This window comes from Lagenorhynchus albirostris, chromosome 8 (genome assembly GCF_949774975.1).
Source record: "Lagenorhynchus albirostris chromosome 8, mLagAlb1.1, whole genome shotgun sequence".
NCBI lineage: Eukaryota > Metazoa > Chordata > Mammalia > Artiodactyla > Delphinidae > Lagenorhynchus > Lagenorhynchus albirostris.
The window spans coordinates 76,209,969-76,235,256 of NC_083102.1; the positions used below are offsets into that span (position 1 = coordinate 76,209,969).

The 25,288-nt window shown below is 40.6% G+C and overlaps 1 protein-coding gene across 1 annotated transcript in view; it reads left to right on the plus strand.

The window, feature by feature from the left end:
• The window catches only part of ELAPOR2 (endosome-lysosome associated apoptosis and autophagy regulator family member 2), a 289,621-nt gene that overhangs the window by 215,490 nt on the left and 48,843 nt on the right, over positions 1 to 25,288 (plus strand). The window contains exons 3-8 of the mRNA XM_060157190.1: positions 995 to 1,190; positions 6,385 to 6,532; positions 9,385 to 9,471; positions 11,769 to 11,874; positions 12,919 to 13,071; positions 13,690 to 13,778. Coding sequence (XP_060013173.1) covers positions 995 to 1,190; positions 6,385 to 6,532; positions 9,385 to 9,471; positions 11,769 to 11,874; positions 12,919 to 13,071; positions 13,690 to 13,778 — 779 coding nt within the window. The remainder of the gene's footprint in view (positions 1 to 994; positions 1,191 to 6,384; positions 6,533 to 9,384; positions 9,472 to 11,768; positions 11,875 to 12,918; positions 13,072 to 13,689; positions 13,779 to 25,288) is intronic.

Here is a 25,288-nt window from a genome sequence, read left to right on the forward strand (position 1 = left end):
CGTTGGATAATTTAGAGGTCTTATTTTGTTCTTATTTCTTTAATATCCTGATTAAAGGATTAGAAAGCTCTTTGCTACGTTTGAGTGACTAATACTGCTGTGAGCACAGAGCCACACTCTTGGGGGACATAGATTTGCGTTTGCTGAATGAATAAAACCTTAGCGGCAGAATTGCCATCTTTTCTGTAACTGTGTCAGCTGTCCTGCGCATTGCCTGTGGCTGCTGTTTTCTGGCTCTAGCTCTGAGCACTAGCACAGAACTTGACATCATCAGTAAAAAGAAGGAGGTTGTGGAAATGACTCAGTGGGAGTCGTGAATAGTGAAAGCATGGACTCATGGTGGAGATATTTGTTTAGCTATTGCATGTGAAGCACTACCCTCTCATTAGCCCCGTTAAGTTTATATCACAAACTGGTTCAGCCTTTTATTTGCACTCAGCATTTGCCCGGTACAATTAGGAATTCAAAAATAACAATGATCCCTGCTTTCTGGAAGCTTGAAGTCTCACATCAATTGATAAGTGGTATCTATCCATCCATCCATCCGTCTGTCTATCTTTAAGGGGGGTATTATGAGAAGAGTATTGTAGGAGCACAGAGAGAGGCACAGTTGACTGCCTGGTGGGGTAAGGCCCCACCTTCTGTTCTGAAGAGGGTCGTTTTTTGACTTAGGAACGGGAGTTTTCCAGGTGAGCAGGTGCGTTGGTCAGCATCTCCGAAGAAAGACCACAGCGGCGAGAAAGAGGATGAAATATTCTGGGGGTGATAAGAATTTCGTTATGGTTGGAAGAGAATGGGTCAAGGGATGAGCCTGGTAAAATAGGTCGGGGTCAGACTGTGAAGTGCATGTAGTGATAAGGGAGACTTTGGAAAGCTTTAATTAGGGTGTGACCTGATCAGAGCTTTATAAAAATAATGCTGGTGACAGTGTGAAGGGGAGGAGATTGATGGGGGGTGTGATGACTAATGGATTATACATTCTTCTGCCTTCCAGCTTTCTCCTGTGCTTCTGGGGAGTATCTAGAAATGAAGAATCAGGTATGCAGTAAGTGTGGTGAAGGCACCTACTCCTTGGGCAGTGGCATCAAATTTGATGAATGGGATGAATTGCCGGCAGGATTTTCCAACGTTGCAACATTCATGGACACTGTGGTCGGCCCTTCTGACAGCAGGCCAGATGGCTGTAACAAGTAAGAATCCAAAGGAGCCTTGAGAAGGGCGTGGTTGCTCTTTTCCAGAAAGATGTTGAGGATAATCTTGGTAGTGATTGGGATTATAGATAAACTAATTGCAAATAGTCACAGTTTTTTTTAACAGTCCTTATGAATAATGTAGCTGAACTTTCATGAGGTTAAAATAGTTGCTCTTAGGACGTAATAGATGCTGTATGCAAAAAATTCAATAAAGGTATTAAGAAAACAAGTTAATTTTCTAATAATACATTTATAACTATATTAAAGTCAGTGGTGTTTCTACAAACCCTTCTGTAATTTTAATGAATAACTTCAATGTTTTTTCTTTTCCCCTGAGAGGAAAAATGTATAACCTTCATTTTGACACTTGAGTGTCTCCGGTTACAGAGTGGGTTAAAAACCTAAAGTGGAAAGCACCTTTACTTAATTTCCACCTTTTTAATAGGAGATTATTAGGTTTGCCTGTGACAACATTGGAGGAATGATAAACTGTTTTGAAAAAACACAAAATGTTTATCTTTGGGCTGTTACCCTTCCTGTTTTCTTGTATTGACTATGTAACATTCCCCTTTCAGGTGGCCATGTTTAGGAGAATTTAACTTTAGGCCTCGGGCTACCTTCTGACAAGGATGGTTTCTCACGACTCAGTATTTTTACTCTGAGCTAAAGATGCTGGGGAATTATTTAGCTGTGATAACAGATGTGTTTTCTCCTCCCTCGTTCCTACCTTCCCTCCATTCCCCCTTGCTTTATATAGCTGTCTCTCTGTCTGCCAGTTGATATTTTTACTCTTCTGATAACAGTCATTTCATCACATAGGGTTGTGACGTTAGATAGCATTAAGAGAATTGTTATATCTAATAATTGTAACTGTGTATAAAATGTATATGTGCGTATATACACACGTACGTATGTGTATATGTACACACGTGCGTACACTGTTGACCCATGAACGATGTGGGAGTTATGGGTGCCGATCCTCCTTTGAGTTGAAAATCCACTTATAACTTAACAGTTGGCTTTTTGTATCCACCCTTCGGCATCTGGCGGATTCAGCCAACCATGGATCAAGTAGTACTGTAATGTGTCTTTAGTGAAAATAATCTGCGTATAATTGGACCCATGCAGTTCAAGATGTATATTTATGTATGTACATACACACACACACACACACACACACACACACACACACACACAAGCATCCCCTGCTTTTCCCAAGATTGCTTTATATCATTTCGCTTTTATGAAAAACCTGTATTAGTACCTGTTTTTGCTAACCAAAAGAAATCTGAAGAGGATTTTCGCTTTTACAAAAAAAAAAAAAAAGGGCAAAAAGCAAAAATACTGTTCAGCGTTGGTTTGGCAGCAAGGGAGGCTGTCATAGCGGCAGTGTGCACCATGGGCAGCGAGAGTGGCACCACCAAGCTCTCTCCTGGAGCTACACGCAGCATCTCAGCATCAAGCCACCGTAACTTTGAACTGTGTCTGGGATCTATGCTTTATCTTGATTTATTTTGTAAATCCATTAGTAAGATGTGTCGTAAGGTAATTGCTTCTTTGCTTTGCACCATTTCAGCTTACGAAAGGTTTCATAGGAACACTGCACTTTTGTGTAACGGGGGAAACGTGTGTGTGTATAATTTAATTCAATTTTTTTAAATAAAAGAGTTCCTTAGGGGAAGGTAGTAGTAGGATGTTATGAGATCTCAGATCTGTGTCTTGGTGGGCAGGAGATATTGTGTGGCTTCTTTTTCTAATTCCAATAAATTTGGAATTGTTTATTCATTAAAGAGATTGAATGATAAGCAGAAATTTTTCAGTGTATTGAGTATAACTGTCTCAGTGTAAATTTCAGCCTGTTACTTTTTCGCTTATCTCCCTTCCTCCCTCCCTCCTTTTTTCCTTTCTTCCTTTTTTCCGTCCACCCAATATTGTATTCTTTTTTAAAAAAATTAATTAATTAATTTATTTTTGGCTGTGTTGGGTCTTCATTTCTGTGCGAGGTGAAGAATAGCCCCTGCTTGCCACAACTAGAGAAAGCCCTAACACAGCAACGAAGACCCAACACAGCCAAAAATAAATTAATTAATTTTAAAAAATCAATTGTTTTTTAAAAAACTTGAGATAAAAATATGCTTATCTACATATTTACTATTATTGGTGCTCTTTCCTCCTGTATATAACTTGGCATGTATATCCAGTATTATTTTTTTCATCCTGTAAAATTTTCTTTATCATTTCTTGTAATGCAGGTCTGCTGCTCACAAATTCTCTCAGCTTTTTTTTGTTTAACCTAAAAATATCTTTATTTTAGCATCAGTTTTGAAGAATATTTTGTTGGACGTATGACCCTGGGCTTTTACTTTTCCCTTTCCATGCTTTAAAGATGTTCCATTACCTCTGAATCTCTCCCTTGTTTGTGATAAAAAAAAATTAGCTGTATTTTGTATGGTTAGTTCCCTTCTATGTAATGGTTTTTAGTTCCCTGACTACTTATAAAATGTTCTCTATATCTTTGCTGTTCAACAGTTTGACTGTGATGGTGTGGTTTTCTTTGTATTTACTCTGCTTGAAGTTCACTGAGCTTCTTGAATTTGTAGGTTGATATTGTCACCAAATTTGAGAATTATGTTAACCACTATTTCACCAGTAACGTTTTTCTGCCCCTTTCTCTCCTTCTTTTCCTTCTATGATTCCAATTACGTGTATGTTAGGCCACTTGGTGTTGTCCAAAAGTCACTGGGCCTCTATTTTTTTCCCAATTTTTTTCTCTTAGACTTCAGATTACATAGTTTCTATTGCTGTGTCATTGACTGTTTCTTTTGCAGTCTCAAACTTGATCTTAAGGTCATCTGTTGAATTTTCAATTTCATGTATTGTAATTTTCAGTTCTAGAATTTACATTTAGTTTTACGAATGGTTCTTATTTCCCTTAAAATAGTTGAGATTCCTCATTCCTTCACTCACTGTATTTATCTTTTATTTGATGTTGTTGATTATATTTTGAAGAGCTGTCTTAAATACTTGTCTGTTTCTTTTGTTTTATTTTTTAAAGTAAATTTATTTATTTATTTTTATTTTTGGCTGCATTGGGTCTTTGTTGCTGCGCATGGGCTTTCTCTAGTTGCGACGAGCGGGGGCTACTCTTCATTCTGGTGCACAGGCTTCTCATTGCCGTGGCTTCTCTTGTTGCGGAGCACAGGCTCTGGGCTCGCAGGCTTCAGTAGTTGTGGCACGTGGGCTCAGTAGTTGTGGCTCAGAGGCTCTAGAGTGCAGGCTCAGTAGTTGTGGCACACAGGCTTCGTTGCTCTGCGGCATGTGGGATCTTCCCAGACCAGGGCTCGAACCCGTGTCCCCTGCATTGACAGGCGGATTCTTAACCACTGTACCATGAGGGAAGCCCCTGTTTCTTCTGATTATATTTTTTCTCAATTAAGGGTCATACTTTCCCACTTCTTTGCATTCCTAGTAAATTTTTTATTGTATCTGGGGCATCATGAATGTTAAGATGTAGGGAATGTGGATTCTTTTTTTCTTTCATTTAAAAGGTGTTGGATTTTGTTCTGGAAGGCAGTTTATTTATGAGAAGAATGCCTTGATCTCGTCAGGTCTGGTTTTAAAATTTTTTTTTACGGTGTTTCGATATTGGTTTCACACTTAGTTCTAGGTCATGGTCTTTACTCTAGGGCAAGAGTTGGGCACACTGTGGCCTGTGGGCCCTCCCTCGGTTTCTGTAAGTAAAGTTATATTGGAACACAGCTGCACTCATTTATTTATATATTGTCTATGGCTGCTTTTGAACTCCAATGGCCTAGTTAAACATTGCAGGAGAGACCAGATGATTCATAAAGCCAAAATTATTGACTCTCCGGCCCTTTATGAACAAGTTTGCTGATACCTACTCTAGGGTATGGCCCTTATTCCTGAAGTGTGGCAATTCTGGAATCTCAGATGCATGTCCAATGGGGTTATTAAGTTTCCTCCTTTCTGGCTGACCTGGAGCTCTAGCGACTCCCATAGAAGTGACCTCTCTGATTATGTCTTAGCTTTGCAATGGCTGTTCGCTGGTAGGCCTGCCCACTCCAGATCCAAGCCCTCACCTTCAGAGAAACTGCATATGGACTTCTGGAGTCCCTGTTTTCTCTGCATCTCAGGCCTGAAAATTCCAGTTGTTTCAGCTGCCCCAAACATTCATCCCTGCTGCCTGGCTCAGTGAGATCCCTGTGCTCTGCTTGGGTGCTATCTCCCAGTGCCATGGTCTGGAAAGTGTCCTGAAGAATGAGGTCAGGGTCAGTTTGGGCTTTGTCTCATGTGTTTTCCTGCTGTCAGGAATCTCAGTCCTTCACTGCCTATTGTCAATGCCTGAACATGGCTCACGTGTTTTGTTTAGTTTACTAGATTGTTAAAGAAAAGGGCAAATCCAATACCAATTAGTGAGTCATGATGGGATGTGGAAGTCTCAGTCTTTCATTCAAATTTTTTTTTTCTGTTAGTAAAAAGAAAATAATTTGCCAAAATCCCACTTATCATCCAGATAGAAAGTTAAATTTGAAGAGAAGGATAATAAGTTGTGCTGTCATACGGTTTGGTTGGAAATTTTTTTTGGCCAAAAGTTGGCACGTGACTCATTATTGATTAAGAATTAGCTTATGGTTAGATTGACAACCCAGCTTTTGTTCACTAGTGTGTTTTCTTAATATTTCATTTTATTTTTTAGATAAAATTTCCAATCAGACTTTTCGCTCTACTATGTATTATGACACTGTGATCTATATTTTATTTAGGTTCACTTTAAATTGGCTTTTTCTAGGACAATATCTTCTCTCACAGTCAAGGAACCCCTGCATTCCCCTGCCAAGTATATGTTTGTAAATATAACTTTAGATATTGTTTGAGAGAATAACTCCATCTAAGCCAACTGGAATTAGTGATCATCTGTTTAGCAATCAAATTTTTGGTGAAAAATAGCAGTTATGTAGCAACTTGATTGTTTAACCATACCACCATTTAGGAAGTCATGTGCCACAAGAAACGAACCTTTTTCCAGCCATGGTATTGGCCTGTGACTTCCACATGAGCTTCAGACCCCTCTGCTGTGCTTTGTCAATGGAACCGCTTTTAAATCTCAGTTACAGAACTTGTGAAAAAAGAGGTTTCTGAATGCTGACATGAAATGGTTTTGTTTCCACAGCTCTTCCTGGGTCCCTCGTGGAAATTACATAGAGTCTAATCGTGATGACTGCACGGTATCCTTGATCTACGCTGTGCACCTCAAGAAGTCGGGCTATGTTTTCTTTGAGTACCAGTATGTGGACAACAACATCTTCTTTGAGTTCTTTGTAAGGGCTTTTATATTCTAGAATTCACTTTTTAAAGGACATTCATATAAAATTTCTCTTAATCATTTGTTCCCATTCCATTGTATGCCTCCTTGGTTTTTGTGTTAAGTGAAGCTTTCAGTATGAAAAGAAGTGTTATTTTTTGTCTATAATATTTTCCGGTTAACATTGTTTCTTTTAACTTTGAGCTCTCACCTTGTAGAGTAACATTGGGCTTGTTTTTCCCTTTGGATGTGATTATTAGGCGACCGCTTGGTGGAGACTTTGTGTGACAGATATTTTCCCCAAGATTCATTAAAATTTTTTTTATAGCTACAGATGCTACTTTGTTTAAAAATATGTTTTTACCAATTTTAGTGTTTTTTTTTAAAAGGCTTTTTTTCTCTTTGCAATTTCAAATATTTGAGTTATTTAAGTGTATTCACGGGCAGTTAGGAGTGTCTGTGTCTTTCTGATTCTGCCGGTTTTGTACAATCCAATGGAATCAATGGATGAGATAGTTGATGTCTCTGACAAGAGATTGAATAACATTACAGAATATAGGAAAAAACAATAGTCTAACAGAATGGGCTGTTACCATGAAAATTATTTAACTATTTATATAAACTGTATCTAATCTTGCAAATATGGGTTGTGGCAGTGACTCAGATACTTGAGAAAAACTTCTCAGACTGACTTCTTAAACCAAAAAAAAGTGTGTGTTGTGCAGGCAACTGGGAAAATATCTTGTAAGTGTTTCTGTGGTCCAGATTTCAGGAATAAATGTACTGATCATGCTAAAACAAATTTATATTGCTCTTGTTAATGGAAGTTTCTAAATCAGAAGTTTGCTAGGAAGAGATAGTTTCCATGAAGGTATGAGCCTTAGGCTCAAAGTCAAGAGATTCTGGCTCAGGTCCCAACTCTGCAATTGCTAGTTGTATGTTATTGGACAATTAAGTTAACTTTCTAGTCCTCAGCATTCCTTTTTGTAAAGTGGATCGTAGACAAGACCTTTTAAGAAGCCTCCCAGCTCTAAGGTCCTTTGATGAGTTTACGATGTTAAGCAATATTCAAACAGATTGAGTTTTTAAGTTGCATTTTGTTTGTAAGATACTTCTCAGACTGAATGATTCTCTATTCCATTGGACATTTTTGCAATATTACTAAAATAAAGTTAAGAAGCAAGATAATTGTATAATTGTTAGAATAAGCATTGAGTTTTGTGTTGTCCATTAAGTCCTTTGAGAGTTGTCAGTAAAGGTACTCTTAAGGCATGAAATTTCACAACTTTCTCTCAATGATACCTTTGTTCTTCTGGATAGAGACTGAAAAGGGATGGTGAGTTCACGTTCCTTCTTTTACTGATGTTTCAGCTTTATAGGTTGCAGTTTATTGACTCAGGGTCAACACCTTATGGCCATCCTGCAAAATGGTTAGTGGAAAGAAATTGTCTGAAGACTGAAAGATGCAGATGCACCTGTGAACAATTCATAATTGAAAGCAGTAAAGTATTTAATTTTAGGAGTCTGGGAGTTTCATTCAGCTCTCCCCTCCACACACACTTTTTTTTTTTTTAAATGATGAAACTGAAATCTGGAGAGAATAAATGATTAGACCAAGGTTATACCTTTACTGGTTACTTTTAGAATACCAGGAGAACTCAGATCTGTAGAATGCCAAGAGAATGTCACGATAATCCATGATGTCTGATATCAGCTGAAAAAAACCTTTCAGTTTATCTAAACATTGACCACCAAAGGTATATTCAGGGTTCCTATCTGTTTAAAAATGGCTTCCCACTTGCATTAGGATTGTCATTATGCTTATAACATAAACATGACATTTGAACTCAGTTAAAGCAGATGTCCTCAGGAGCAGTCAGTATTGTCTGGCATTTGGCTGTTGCAAGGATCTGTTTTCTAGTTAGTAAGTCTTTAGGAAATAACTTGTATGGAAATTTTTTTTTTTTTTTTTTTTGCGGTACGCGGGCCTCTCACTGTTGTGGGCTCTCCCGTTGCGGAGCACAGGCTCCGGACGCACAGGCCCAGCGGCCATGGCTCACGGGCCCAGCCGCTCCGCGGCATGTGGGATCTTCCTGGACCGGGGCACGAACCCGTGTCCCCTGCATCGGCAGGCGGACTCTCAACCACTGCGCCACCAGGGAAGCCCAAGATGGCCAAATTTTTGATGTCTAGGTATTCTTCATAGGCCTGGAAGAGTATGTCCCAACTCCTAGGTATTTGGGAAGAATTGTCTGAAAAGCACGAAGTGTTTGGTGCTAAAGATATTAGCTGTATTCATTTGCACTGGCATAGAATATCATTAACATCTGTCCCCAGATACCAGCTGGGGGCTTTGACTTTGGCTGTAGCCACTTACCTATACACATTTGGGTTAAGTCCCGGGGAAAGGAAGACAAAGCAGATTTCATTTATGTATTAATTTAAAAATTTAACGGCCCCAAATCTTATAAAAATAAGCTTGATTTTTATACTTTCGGGCCTGCCTGGTGAATGCAGGCTTTTACATTTTTGTGATGACTTTTTCCCCTTTATGTGGATTTTCAGTGCTAACTCTCTCTTCCTCTGCCTCTGCCGCTCCTGCTTAGCAGCCCCCGCCGCCCCCGCCTTCTTAGTGGCCTAGTCTTTTTGTTACAGTAATGAGGATGGTTTACTTAGAACTACTAACTCATATGCAGTTGTCACTTAGGCTCCAGAGGTCTTGGCACGTTTACTTGTTGAGAATTACTCATGGCCATTGTTTTGTAGACTTTGAAAGACGCTCTTGCAGCCTGTCCTGTGCTGAGTAACAAATTTAATTAAAGCCATCATTCAAGAAGCTTTACTGGGGCCCTTGTGTTTATTCCACAGATTCAAAATGATCAGTGCCAGGAGATGGACACCACTGCTGACAAGTGGGTAAAACTCACCGACAGTGGAGTGTGGGGCTCTCATTCTGTAAGTTTCTCTCTGTCCTCCGCTTCCCACCAACCCCATCCTTCTCCTTCCTGCCTTTCCCCAACCTTTTTTTTTTTTTTTTTCTGGTACGCGGGCCTCTCACTGTTGTGGCCTCTCCCATTGCGGAGCACAGGCTCCAGACACGCAGGCTCAGCGGCCATGGCTCACGGGCCCAGCCGCTCCGCGGCATGTGGGATCTTCCCGGACCGGGGCACGAACCCATGTCTCCTGCATCGGCAGGCAGACTCTCAACCACTGTGCCACCAGGGAAGCCCTTTCCTGCCTTTCTCTTTCTCCTTCGCTCCCTCTTCCTGCTCTTTCCCATCACACTCCAACTCTCCTCCTTTTAAAAGGGGCATTAATAGGAAGGAAGTCTACTCAAAACTAATATACAGAACCTCTGAGTATGTAAGTTTACAGGTGTGGCAATCACATGAAAGAGAATCAGTGACTCTTGGCATTGGAAGGATCCTTGAGTTTCTTTCATCCAACTTTCTCTGCAGTCTCCCCAACAAATGATTTTCAAGCTTGTCTTATTGGGGAATGTGCTGACCCCATTGTTGGACAGCTCTGCATATTACAAAATTCATCTATGTCTGGAGCTGAAACCTGCTTTCTGTCTGTCTATTCATCACCCATTGTTCAAAGTTCTACCCTTTCTGGTTGTGTCTGGTAGACTAACTACTTATTTCTTTAAGGACAACTCTAAGTGCTTGAAGGCAATTATCAGGTAACACAGTCTCTGAATCTATTATTATTTGAGGCCTTTGGAGTGAGACATGGATTTAAAATCTAACTTTGGTTTACCGTAGTTGTGTTTCTTTAGGCAATTGGCTTTGTCTCTTTGATACTTCATAAGAGAAATGGGACCAATCTTGCAGAGTTAAATGAGATGATACATGGGGAGGGCCTAGTGTGGTGCCTGCAGTGTAGATTGGACACTGTCTCAATAAGTGACCGCCCATCCTTGCCTTTGTGTTGTAGCAGGTACCTCATCCTTTTTTTTTTTTGAAAAAAAAATTTTTTTTTCTGCATTGGGTGTTTTTTGCTGCATGCCGGCTTTCTCTAGTTGTGGCGAGCAGGGGGCTACTCTTCCCTGTGGTGGGAGGGCTTCTCACTGCGGTGGCTTTTCTTGTTGTGGAGCACGGGTTCTAGTTGCGCATGCTTCAGTAGTTGCAGCATGCGGGCTCAGTAGTTGTGGTTCGTGGGCTGTAGAGCACAGGCCCAGTAATTGTGGCGCACGGGCTTAGTTGCTCCGTGGCATGTGGGATCTTCCCGGCCCATGGATTGAACCTGTGTCCCCTGCATTGGCAGGCGGATTCTTAACCAGTGCGCCAACAGGGAAGTCCAGGTACCTCATCGTTGAGTGATTAATATCATGCACCCTTTCAGAGTACTTTTTCGATCTGTATGCCTGGAAGTGATATTAGTACCACTTAAGATCCATCCACCTAAGCATTCAGTCCGCTGGGCTTTGAAGGTACAAGTAACCCTTGCCAAGAAATATGCTTTCCTCACTTACAAAGACTTAACACAAAAGGAAAGTACTTAACACACTACTTCTCTGAATCTCTGGCAGGGTGAAGTAGTCAGATACGTTTTAATTTTCTACTGCTTGAATTTGGCCAGCCAGAGACTGCATAGAAGAGTAGGGTGGCAAATGAGAAAGCAAGGCACCCTTAACATTAGTTTACTTGACTGAATCAGCATGAAATTGATCAGAAAAGTATTTTGATTTATAAATATAAAAATGTTCTGGTGGCAAAGGAAACAAATATTAGACGTGGTATCATTTAAGTTCTGGAGTCATAGAGTTAAATCGGGTTATTCTATAAGAATAGTCCTATTTTTCTCTTGTTGCTGTTGCAATGTTTTTTGTTAAGTAATTTTAAAATGAAGCAAACTCATTCTGTTACCTTTTTTGTTTTCAGAGCCAAAGATCTACTTATGACTAGTGGCAGCCAATCAATATGTAATTGGGCCAAGTGCCTTTCACTGTCTAAAATGAGTCCCTTTGAAATATAAACCAAGACTTCATGCAAATGATTTGAAGATCATTTTATCTTTTATCATGCTTGAAGAATTTTTTTTCCTTTTATCATTACTATATTTTGGGGGTTGGCAAACTATTTTTTTTTAGAATTGAAGCAGAGCTTAGGTCTCAGTTAACAGTAGATTTAAATTTGTGGGTTCCATTTCATTATAATGCATTGAAAAGTGTATAAGAGATTAGCTTCTAGATATGGTTGTAGGTAGCATGGTTTATCTGACCTGAGTATCTTGTGTTCTCTTTATAGGTAATGTTGAAATCAGGCACAAACATACTGTACTGGAGAACTACAGGCATCCTTATGGGTTCCAAGGCCGTCAAGCCAGTGTTGGTAAAAAATATCACAATTGAAGGTATTTCACAGCAGTCTGCTCTGGTAGTCACCTGTCACATTTAATAGTTAAAATATTGATTACTTTGTTGGTTTTGCTGGCTTACGGGGATTTAGGACAGAAATTAATATGTTAGACATCATATAGGCCTAGAGACCCTGGTTTTATTCTTGGCAAATTGACTGGGATTTTTTTTTTTCCTATCCCTAAACTGAATTATTTAATCTGTGTGGAAAAAGTAAACATGATGACAATTGTAGGTGTCTTTAAATAAAAGAAAATAGTATTGATTAATAAGATCCTACTATTCATTCGAGAACTCTCTATTGTGCTGGCATAGTGCTTATTCAGGTCACCACTCTATCCCTAAAAATAACAGTGAGATAGATATCTTGGCCTGACTGTCTCCTACAACTTTTGCCTCTCTGAACCAGCTTCTGGCTCAGAAGAGTAGCCAGTAAACCCTGGCATGGTTCCTTCTCAATTAGGGCCACTTTTAATGAAAGCAGTTGATTCTCCTTTATTAAAGTTTGGCTTAACGTTTTGGTATGTTCTAGGTACACCTGTTCCTGTGACGCTAACTCATTAGTCATAGGGACATCTGCTGGCAAAGGCTGGAATTACAAGCCAGAAGAAAAGTCGAGCCTTTCCCAGGGTCCCTTAGGTCTTGTCAGCTATGTAGTGAACAGTGGAGAAAGAGGGAGCAGGTGGCCACAAAGATGAGAGAATGGTATAGACTTGGAGGGAACCTTAGAGTTTATGCCACTTCTGATTAGTGGAGTTGTCTTTTGACAGCTGAGTTTATACATTGACTGTATACCTCTATCAAGTCTGAATCTCTTGTTGAAGTGTTTGCTCCACTTACATGTGCAATTCAGTATCCAGCCCAGTTCCTTGCACCTAGTAAATACGTTTTTGGTGTTGAATGAATGGGATATAAAAGACCTGGGCTAAGCTTATTGTTAATATTTCTCTCTCACTTCGGGTAGAGGCAGCAAGGTCGCACTGATGTGCGTGTTGCTGTTGGGTCCTCCCATGCTCTCTCTGTTTCCCATTATCACACAGGGGTGGCGTACACATCGGAATGCTTTCCATGCAAGCCTGGCACCTTCAGCGACGAACCAGGTTCATTCATCTGCCAAGTGTGTCCCAGAAACACCTATTCTGAGAAAGGAGCCAAAGAATGCATCAGGTGTGACGTGGACTCCCAGTTTTCAGGTAAAGTGAGTCTCCAGTTTATGCTCTTTGTTCTTTTCTTTCTACATTTATGTTTGTTGAGAGCATATAGTCATAAGCCAGAAATCACACATACGATGTGATGGACACAGTGGGCCAGAAACCAAAGTGCTGAACGGAATCCATACTAAGTGGGTAAAATAGGACGTCTAATTACCCCTTTCTGCAGGACTTTTCTCTTTGTCAGTAATGTTTTCTATTCCCCCCCCCCCCCGCCAAGGTAACTGTTTTGGACATGTTCATACTTGTCTAAAAAGGTTCATTTTGTGCTTTTAGATGATGCCTTGGCATGGAGATGTACTTAGAAACTTTTAATTTGTTCCAGATTTACAACATTCTGTGTTAATGGAGGAAATCTAATGTCTTCTTGGAAAAACTGTGATATGCTCCTTGTGTATCATGGAAACATTTATTGCTCTAGGGAAAAGAAAAATGCAGGCCTTTTTTCCTTTAGGCCTAGCTAGTTCTACCTAAAATTCCTCTGGTGCAGTTATTTTTACTTTTCACTTGTCTGCTTTTTGTTTGTTTGTTTTCATGTTTGCCTTTTCTAAGAGTCACAACATAAATGACTCATTTCTGAAATTCGTTTTCCTGTTGCAGAAGAAGGATCCAGCAAGTGTAAGGAGCGTCCTCCCTGTACCACAAAAGACTATTTCCAGATCCACACTCCATGTGATGAGGAAGGAAAGGTACAGGCCGTGTTCAGTCAGCTCCATCCCACATTTATCCACCCTTTTCCCAATTTGAGCAGACTCGAATTTGTTCATGAGAGAGTTAAATGAGTAGATTTATATAGTACGTGTGTGTACGTAGCACGAAGGAAATTTAAGGTTTTAGACTCTGAAGCCCACCTTCCCAGCTTTGATTTTCGTATCTACTGCTTTTTAGTGCTGTGGGCAAGTTATTTGCTCTAAGTCTCAGTTTTTTCATCTGTAAAATGGGAATAATGTCAGTACCTACTTCATAAGGCTGCCATGAGAATGCATGAAATACTCAATTTAAGGTCCTTAGCACAGTGCCTGGCACATAGTGAGTGCCCAATCAATTACTGCTGTTTTTAACAGTTACATTTTTGTCAGAAATAATATCAGGAGAAGCACAGCCTTAAAGTGTGTTCTGTGACTCACAGGATGGAAATACTGTGTAACTTCTCTTTAATTCTTTGGTTACTCAGTAGCTTTGGTCAATAAAAGCCATGCAGCCATAGGCTGATTCAGTTATGGCAGATTGCTGTGTAATTGCATTAAATGCAAAGTAATTACCGTATACATGGCACTTAGCCAGAGGAATAATGCACACAGGAACTCTGCAGTTGACCTGCCATTCTCTTAATTAAAAAGTTAGGGACTTCCCTGGTGGTCCAGTGGTAAAGAATCTGCCTTACAGTGCAGGGGACGTGGGTTCGATCCCTGGGCGTGGAACCAAGATCCCGCATGCTGCGGGGCAACTAAGCCCGTGCGCCACAACTATTGAGCTTGGGCACCCTGACTAGAGAGCCCACGGGCCGCAAACTACAGAGCCCGCGTGCCACAACTAGAGAGAGAAAAACCTGCAGCCACAACTAGAGAGAAGCCCGCGTGCCACAATGAAAGATCCCGTGTGCCTCAACGAAGATCCCGCGTGCTGCCATTAAGACCTGACGCAGCCGAAAATAAATAAAATAAATAAATCTTAAAAAAAAAAAAAAGTTAGCCCTACCAGCCTGTGTCAGTAGGAGAAACTGAGGTTAAGGTGGCTGTGCTGCAGCATTCTTTGTGTTTTTTGTATCTTTGAAATCATGACATTTAATTTCTTGACCTAGTTTGTAACATATACAGAGATGTCAGTATTACTTTCTTTTCTTAATTTTGTATCCTTAGGTTCTAATCTATAATTTTTATATTTATATAATTGTTAACCTTACCCTTAGTCCTTAGGTTTTTTTAAAAAAGAATTTACTTTTGAATACTTAAGACCAAGTATATTCTTGTGTTTTACAGTATAGCAAGTATTTACTAACTCAGAATAAGTCAAAGGAGGGCCAGTTTAAATTAGTGGAAAATTTCAATGATCAGAAGTACATCTATTACTTTTAATAAGAACAGTAACTCTAACAGCTTTTAAGTGACAAGGAGTTATGAAGTAAGATCTTGAATGCCCTACTCTAACGGTCAGGTGAGACCTATTTCTATTTGGAAAATATATGTAGAGAGCCATTAAGGTGGGTTGAAAGTAACCTGGAATAATGTTTCTTTAACTAAACTTTTCTTAGCTAAACTTCCCTTATTAATGAGTAAGGCAAATTCAATTTAGTTTATTGTATGTAATAGTCATTCATTCAGCATTACTGAAGCTTAAATGAATGAGATCCAGTATACAAACAGATCTTGATTTTGCTATAATGAAAGTATTCAAAATTCCTATTTTTATTATGTCAGTGAGTAGTTTTTATTATGTCAGTGAATAGAGTGACAAAATCTAGTTGACCTGGGCTTAAGGAAGTAAAGCCATGTATTAAAATATATTAAATGTAGAATGCACAGAATACACACACATGCGCACACATACTCGTATATGCTCATGTGTACACCCACAGGCGTATTGTGTACACGCATACACACAAATTACGCTCTTTCTGTTGTGTCTGGGTAAACTCTGAACTTGTTCTTGGTATAGAACAAAACAGTGTACCACGCCACCATAAACTCAGACATTCTTTTTTTTTTTTTAATTGGAGTAGAGTTGATTTACAATGCTGTGTTAGTTTCTGCTGTCCAGCAAAGTGAATCGGTTATACATATACATATATCCACTCTTTTTTTAGATTCTTTTCCCATATGGGTCATTATAGAGTATTGAGTAGAATTTCCTGTGCTGTACAGTAGGTCCTTATTAGTTATCTATTTTATATCAGTGATTCTTTAAAAACTGCTTTAAGACTTAATTCAAGATAAATGTTTCTAGCTTCAGAAGTGAACAAAATGCAACGGGAACTTAATTAGATAACAGATACAGTGAAGAACTGTGAATAACACATGTGAATTTGAATTTTTTTCTATTTTTGTTTGTTTCAACGTTTTCATTTGTTGTGGTTCATCTTTTTAAGAGGTATGTTATTCTTGCTTGGAGTACCCTGGTGATTTCCCGGTGGCTTAGTGATGTTTCCCAGGCTGTTCAACGACTGTGTTTTGGCTCTTTTTGTCCTGTCATACTCTTTTTGATCTCATTTTCCCCATGCTCGGAGAGGATCATCAAGGGAAGTGGCTCTTGAGGTATACAGACTTTGAACATTATAATTTGTACGACACAGGAACATTCAAGTTTTTGAAGCTTCATTATTTGATTGCTTCCTGCTTCTAGGAGACTTTTTTTTTTTTTTTTTTTTTTTTTTTGCGGTACGCGGGCCTCTCACTGTTGTGGCCTCTCCCGTTGCGGAGCACAGGCGCCGGACGCGCAGGCTCAGTGGCCATGGCTCACGGGCCCAGCCGCTCCGCGGCATGTGGGACCCTCCCAGACCGGGGCACGAACCCGTGTCCCCTGCATCGGCAGGCGGACTCTCAACCACTGCGCCACCAGGGAAGCCCTAGGAGACATTTTTAAGGAAAATTTAAATTGGTAACTGGAACCATTCTAATCCTGATTAAGGGACTCTCATTTACATTGTGAAAAATGTGAAATGCCTACTCATTCACGCATTTATTCAGTGAACCTTTACGGAGCATTGGTTATATACAGAGTTGCTGGGTGATGAGAGCAGGGCCATGTAAGGATAGGGAGAAGAAGAAGATGCACGTCTCCACAGACGGTAGAGCAGTGGTTGTCCAGTTTCAGTGAGCATCAGACACACCTGGAGGCTCCTGTCTCAGATTTTCTGTTTCAGTAGATCGGGGGCAGGGCCTGAGAGTGTACATTTCTAAGAAGTTCCCAGGTAATTCTGATTCTGCGGGTCCAAGATCTCAGCAATTTGAGAACTGCTGGTCTAGACTTTAGAGGAAGAGGTAGTCTGTCAAAGAAAATGAATTATTATTTCCAATTGTTATTAGTGCCACAGCAGGGAAGTCTGAGGTTTTTTTGGGGGGGGCTCTGATCAGATCAGGGAAGGCTTCAGAGCTGTGTAAAACCTGGGCAAGGGCATGGGAGGAGAGCATTTCTGCAGGAGGAAGCAGGATGGTGAAGACCTGATGTGGGAAGGAGCCTGAGTGTGACTAGAATGTGAGGGTATGAGTAGGGAGTTGCCCTGGGTGCCACAGGCTAGTGCTAGAGTAGGCATGCTTTCATGGTAGTGAGTTAGCTTGAAAATTTTACATATATTTTGTTTCCTAAAGGTTGCGTAGAGCCCACTTTTTACCTGTGTTGCATGAGGTACCCCCGTATGGTTACATACAAGCACATGCACAGATTCAGTGCTTGAGATTTGAGCCCCAAAGAATGTTGACCCATGATGATGGGCAAGTATTCTTCAAGAGAGGGCATCTTTTTTTTTTTTTTTTTTTTTTTTTTTTTTTTGCGGTACGCGGGCCTCTCACTGTTGTGGCCTCTCCCGTTGCGGAGCACAGGCTCCGGACGCGCAGGCTCAGCGGCCATGGCTCACGGGCCCAGCCGCTCCGCGGCATGTGGGATCTTCCCGGACCGGGGCACGAACCCGTGTCCCCTGCATCGGCAGGCGGACTCTCAACCGCTGCGCCACCAGGGAAGCCCGAGAGGGCATCTCTTAATATTAACAAGATACTTGATGGAGCGTCTCCCTATGGATGACCTCCGTGTGGATAAGCTCTCTCTATGGGTAAGACAGAGAACCGTGGACCCAATGATATGGTTAAGTTGGATATATGGCTAACCCAAGAACTATATGTAAAATGGTTGATTTTATAATTGGATGGCAGCTAGGAGAATAGTTGATCTGGGTTAGCAGTATAGTTGTTATATATTTGCCACAGGAAGATAAATTTAACAAAGTATTTCTACATACCCTAACTCATACCAAGAAGAATATGAATTCACATAACTTATTTTCATCATGTTATTGAGAAATCCTTAACTTGGCATGAAGACATGAGGGTTAAGTATACCAAATAGTAAATTTATAAAGCTGGGGCAGGAAGATCTCTGTGCTTGAAAAATGAGCTCAAATTAGTAAAATCACAATTTATTTGTGTCAAAGAAAGTCTCAGATATAAAAGTATTTAAAAAAGAGGAAACATTAACTTGCCAAAAAGATTTATAAGAGAATCCAGGCTTTAGAAGACCCGGCTCAGAAAATTAAAAAATACGGCAGATATTTAAAGGGGAAAAACTTTCCAAGAATATAAAAATTGAAAATTGGGTTTTCATTTAAGCTGTTTTTTTAAAAAATTTTTATTTTATATTGGAATATAGTTGATTGAAAATTTTGTGTTTCAGGTGTACAGAAAAGTGATTCAGTTATACATATACATGTCTCAGTTATTTTTCAAATTCTTTTCCCATTTAGGTTATTATAGAATACTGAGCAGAGTTCCCTGTTCTACACAGTTGGGCCTTGTTGGTTACCTATTTTACATATAGTACCCTGTGTATGTTAATCCCAAGCTCCCAATTTATCCCTGCCACTTTTCCCCTTTGGTAACCATAAGTTGGTTTTCTGCATCTGTGACTCTATTTGTTTTGTAAATAGGTTCATTTATACCATTTATTAAGATTCCACATGTAAGTGATATCATGATATTTGGCTTTCTCTCTCTGACTTACTTCTCTTAGTATGGTCATCTGCAGGTGCATTCATGTTGCTGCCAATGGCATTATTTCATTCGTTTTCATGGTGGAGTAACACTCCCTTCTGTATCTGTACCACGTCTTCTTTATCCATCCGTCCATGGACAGTTTGGTTGCTTGCAGGTCCCGGCTATTGTACATAGTGCTGCAGTGAAGGTTGGAGTGCACATGTGTTTTCGAATTATGGCTTTCACCATAGAGATGCGCAGGAGTCAGCCGGCCAGATTATAGGGTGGCTCTATTTTTAGTTTCTTAAGGAAGCTCCAATAGTGTTCTCCATAGTGGCTGTACCAATTTACAGCCTCACCAACAGCGTGGGAGGGTTCCCTTTTCTCCACATCCCTCCAGCAATTTTTGTTCGTAGACTTTTTAGTGATGGCCATTCAGATTGGTGCCAAGTAATACCTCGTTGTTGTTTTGATTTGCATTTCTCTGCTGTTAAGCGATGCTGAGCATCTTCCCATGTGCTTGCTTGCTTTCTTTTTTTTTTTGAATCAGTGTGTGGGAAATTTACCTTTTGAAGTTGGCTTCTTGAAAGTCTGCCCTTTTACGAATTCTCTTTCGAGTACTACCCCAGGACGTTTGTTGAAAGCAGGTATCATTTTTTTTTTTTATTGGAGTATAGTTGCTTTACAATGGTGTGTTAGTTTCTGCTTTATAACAAAGTGAATCAGTTATACATATGTTCCCATATCTCTTCCCTCTTGCGTCTCCCTCCCTCCCACCCTCCCTATCCCACCCCTCTAGGCGGTCACAAAGCACCGAGCTGATCTCCCGAAGGCAGGTATCATTTAGAGCTCCATAGGCCTTGTGAATGTCAAGTGCCCGTAAGCACCGGTTTTAAAGTTGTAGTTACGGGAAACGGCCACAAGGCAGCAGCATTTCTTCATGCCAAACTCGGGTTACTGGGGTAGCCAGAGGCTTGGTGAAAGTCCTGTTCCAGGGTTGTAAAGGAGAGTGGAGTGTGGTAGAACAGACACCCAAGGGCTTGTGTTTCTTTACATCTTCCCTCTTCCACTACAACCCCCGGACCAATCCCAACCCCTGCAAAAAATGTGCGGCGATTGCTTTCATCCGTGGGGGCGGCGACTCTAAGGAAGGAGGCTGGAGGTGGGCACCTCAGCGTCGGGAGACGTGGGGACCGGGTGACGTTTCAGTGCTCTTCCAGCCCAGACAGTCCACGGTTTTTTGGTTGCACTAGGCTTGGCATAGCTGTAGGAAGGTCCGCCTGGATCTGGAGGTTGTGGTCCCGTCCAGAGGGGACCAGGCTCTGCAGGTCCGAGGGGAGCTCCTTTGCTGGCACATCCTTCCCAGCTTCCTCAGCGCCATGAGAGTCCAGCCTTGGGAACCAAGGCTACTGAGGTTCCAGAGCTGTGAACCAGCCCGGATTTCCAGGGCCTGAGGGGAATATAATAGGCATTCCTTTTTTTTTTTTTCTTAATTTTTAGATCATATTGGAGTATAGTTGATTTACAATGTTCTGTTAGTTTCTCCTGTACAGCAAAGTGAGTCAGTTATATATATACATTTATCTATCTTTTTCAGATTCTTTTCCCATGTAGGTTATTACAGAATATTGTGTAGAGTTTCCTGTGTTACGCAGTCTGTCCTTGTTGATTATCCATTTTCTATATATAGTAGTGTGTGTATGTTAATCGCAAACTCCTGACAATTCTCTTGTTCATCGTATCAACAGAGGTTGTCTCATATCTGCCTGTAAAAGTCAGGGGGTTAAGGTAGTTTTGTAAAGGAGTCAGCAACTTACAGAAAAGCTTAAGGTTTTATTTATCTTGGGTACCAAAACTAGACAGAGTAACTTTTTTTGGTCTGTTTTATTTCAGGGTAAAAAGTGGTCCCTCCTACCCTTACCACCCTTGGATGTGATACATGTTTCCTTTTAATGGTGGCAAAGCAAGGTGTCCCTTTTGCTTCTGTACTTGGAGATGATTAGAAAATTTAATGAACTTAAAAATTACTTTTCAGAATTGGAGTGGGGGAAGGCAGGGCAGGAGTCTCTTGACTCATGTGACTGGGAAATCATTGCAGAGCAAAGAGTTTTATCAAGACTTTCTCTTGCTCTTCTCGCTGATATTCTGAGCTCAGTTTGATTTTCTTCTCAGGTAGGTTCTTTGCTCTGGTGCCAGATACCCCCTGACATCTCTACCCAAACCACTGTCACCGTCACAGCGTTTTATAGGAGGGCTGGCCGAAGTTTCCGAAAAGACTCTGGCCCTGCTTGAATCACGAGCCCATCTCAGACCAGCCATTCTGTCCAGTACCGTGAGCTACTCTGGTTGGGCAGCTTAGTTCACCTTCTAATCCCTGTGGCTGGGGAGGCCAGACCATATCCCAGTTCCTTTCAGCATCACACAAGTCAATTCCTAAAGAGAGAGAGATGGTGTCTGTTACCACTTTAAAACGGGAGTGATCCTGTACATGTTCATAGAACACATCCACTCTTGAATAAGGTAGCTCTGGCAAGATTGTCTTGAAATACTGGGAATTCCCACATAATTTTGTACATACCTCTCTTGATACTTACATGGTGATCATAGTTTGCTAGTGTTTTGGTATGAGATCACTTTATTGCAGATACTTGTAAAGATGACTGTTCCCTTCACCGGAGTCTCTGCTTCCTGTAGACAGAAACATGTTCTTAATCATTAAAAACAATCTCTAGGCCTAGTAGAGTACCTGGAATGCAGAAGGTAGTGAAACATCTTTTGAATAATTAGTGAATGAGAGAATTGGTGAGTGAATGTATGATTAACACGTTTAGAGCGTTGTGTTCTGTCCTTGGTAGAGGCTTGGGGAAGTTCTCACAAAATGGGAAGAAGCTAGAGAAAAGAGGCCAGGATATTATACTATTTCATATGAAGTATGGTTGAAGTTTCTGGGAATGTTTTTTCCGCTTGGAAGAAAGACACCGTCGGATGGAGGAATCATGATCATCTTGCTGGTGTTTCCTAGTTGTCCCAAAGAGATCTGATCTCTTTCCTTTGAATAACCATGACATTTCATGTTTCTCTTGGAAATGATGATGATGACAATAATAATAGTAATAGTAGTGATAGTATTAATAGCAGAAGCAGCTGTCCTTTACATATTTATCTGCATGCTTGCTCTTTCTCTGTGTGTGTGTGTGTGTGTGTATTCACACATTGCCGCCAGTTCTTTTTTTCAACAGCTATGTAATTAGACATTAGTATACCCAGATTGCAAACAAGGAAGCTGAGGCTTGATGAGGTTAAGTAACTTCCCTAAGGTCATAGCTACTCATAGCTATGTCTTAAGGCTAGAATTCTTACCCAACTCTGTTTCCAAATCTGATGCTTCTGTATGCTCTTTGTATATTTTTCTTTTTATATTATAGCAGTTTGTGAATCTGTCTTATTAAACTGTAACCTCCTTCAGAGCAAACAATTTGTCTTATTAATATTTAAACTTCGTATAATGCCTTCTTCTAATAAGAATTTCCCAAATAGTAAGTTTAAGCATTTGAAGGGAAGTCTTAGAAAAAAAAGAAATAGACCTTTCTTTGTTATCCCATAAGGCAAAATTTGGTTTATCAGGCAAATTTAAAGAAGATAAATTGCAGTTGTATGTAATGATGTTCTGACAACCACAGTTGCCCAGTTCTGGAACGGCATGTTTTGTTAAATTGGAAACTTCCCGGCAAAGCTAGAGTAGTGCCTGGTAGGGAAGGTTGTTTTAGAAGGAAGCCTTCTTGAGAGGAGACAGCCGACCATGGAACTTCTTCATCTCTGAGTCTAGGAAATTGTTGGATCATAAAGGGTTTGCTAGTGTTTTTGTATCAGATTATGTAGTACTTTCTTTGCCCTTTAATTAACTTCAGTATTACAAATTATTCCAAGTGCTCAATGTCTGTAACACGGTCCTTCTGAGTTATAAAGCAGAAGTAAGATGGAGGGGACATTAAAAAAATAGGGTATAAAGGGGTATGGCTTTTAGATCAGCCTTTCTTCCTATATGATTTAAGCACGTGGAGTGTACTTGGAGCCTGTGTTTCTTAATTAGGATGATAGGAAACAACATGGCATTCCTCAGTGACTAGGGATTTCTGAATTTATTTTATTTTATAAATGTATTTATTTGTTTATTTTTGTCTGTGTTGCTTCTTCATTGCTACGCGCGGGCTTTCTCTAGTTGCGGCGAGTGGGGGCTACTCTTTGTTGCGGTGTGTGGGCCTCTCACTGTGGTGGCTTCTCTTGTTGCGGAGCATGGGCTCTAGAACGCAGCCTCAGTAGTTGTGGCGCACGGGCTTAGCTGCTCCGCAGCATGTGGGATCTTCCTGGATCAGGGCTCGAACCCGTGTCCCCCGCATTGGCAGGTGGATTCTTAACCACCGTGCCACCAAGGAAGCCCCGGGATTTCTGAATTTAAAATAAAATTTTCATGACAGTCTTCTTTAAAAGCTTTTCTTAAAAGAAAGGTTTATTGAGTTGTAATTCTCATACCATACAGCTCATCCACTCACAGTGTCAATTTAGTGTTTTTTTATTATATTTAATTTTAGAACAGTATCTTGCCTAAAGCCCCAGATAGAACCTCCGGTGCATTGTGTTTTTGTTTTTTTTTTTCCCAGTACAATGTTAAATCCCCATGGTGTCTTCCACATAATGGAAGAAGAGGACCCAGACTTTTAAGCATTTAGAAAAGGGGAAAACAGAAAACAGCAGAGGCTTCATAGAAAAGGAATCCAAGTGAATGCCGCTACGTAGAAGGGTGGGCTGAGGACGTGCTTAGCACAGATGTGATGTTGAGCCTGGCTTTGAAGGAGGGGTCAGACACAACTTGGCAGAATGGGATGGTAATAACAAGAGAGACGAATGATGAGTGCCCGGTGATTTGCAGCTAGAGAGGATTGAGGTTTGGGAGAGGCAGAGAGACAAGTGATAGCCTGCCTGACCGGGAATATCTGAGTTAGAACATCATGATGCACAGGGCTGTTAGGTCGGAGTGACAATCAGTAAACCCTTTGAAACAACATGTAATGTAGCTTAGATGAGCTCAGCAAGTCTACGAAGCCTTAGTGCGTTTGTGCAGCGACTTTCGAAGGAAGGAAGCTGGCAACCGTGGACAAACCCAGTCTCAAAATTTGTCTAAACTTCTGTCTTCCCAGTTTTGAATTTTATTTTTAAGTGAAAACCAGCTTCCCATCGATACCCCCAATGCATTTCTTTAAAACGTATTTTACTCATGCTTATATATTTTAAATATACCTGGAGGCTGTAGCTCTTCTGTAATCTTAATGGCAGTCTGCTCAGTTTTGCTCTATTAGGGTTTTGGTTTCATAAAGCGTTTCATAATTTTATCGCAACTTGCCAAAGAATGGCTTGATGGTTGGTTTTTCACCTGCACGGTGAGCCATCTGGTGCTAAAGATCATTAATATTAATTGTCATCTTTCCCCAGTCAGCCAGACTTGAAAGCATCTGCCCCATTAGAAAGAGAGGCACAGAATCAATCTGCCATGTGAAGCGAGAGGCTCTGCAAAGAAAACTTTCACTGTAGAGCATTTGACATTTGACTTTTCAACGTTTAAATGTTTAAAGGTGGTGCATATTTCCTAATTTTTAAACGTGTACTGTGCTTGGATTGAAAATCATGTGGTTAGCCAATCTGTCAAAAATGTACTTGCATACTTTATTCTTTTTACCCTCACTGAGAGTATTTTTACTGTCCCTGGCTAGTGCTTCTTTACAATTACTAGCTGCGTTTGACTTCTGGGCAGGTATAAGAGGTCTTCTCCAAAGTTTCCTCATTTATAAACTCGTGCATAATAGAATCGAGCTGCTGAAGTGCTGGGGAAGATTGCATGGTGCCCCCGGGATGAGCCGTTGATGCTCAACCTCAGCACCCCACCCACTCCCACGTGGGAGCCAACTTTTCCCAGCAGTGCAGTAGCTCACACCTAACTCATTGAGATTTTAATTAACGTCAAAATAAATCAGCAAATTTGTGAATTGCCTAGCCTTGGAAATTTGTTTTCTATGCTGGTGAAGCCAGAACTTATAAACGACAGTCCCCCAAATGTAATGAGGTTTCATTTGCTTACGTTCTCTGAGTTTTACATTGCCTTTCTCAGAGGAATTGAGAGCCCCCGTTGGATACAGGATCTGTTTACTTTTTTCAGCTGTTTAGGAAACTCCAGCAGGAATAGCCATCGTTTGGCAGATGGTGAGCGAGGCAGATGGGGGAAGTGGCTGGTTAAGCTGTATCATGATGTAGGCCATAAATGCAGAGAGAGAGAGAGAGTTGTAAGAAGAAAAAAAAGGTTGTTTATACTTCTGTTGAGACTTCTGTTTTTTAAACCGTGTTCTTAAGTAACCTTCATTAGATAAGGTAACCTATTCGTCCATAAGGGAATATTTGAGAATGAAATCGAGTGGCCGTAAGGGCTCCCTATAGATGACTTCTTCTTAACTGGAAATAACTATAGAGAATTG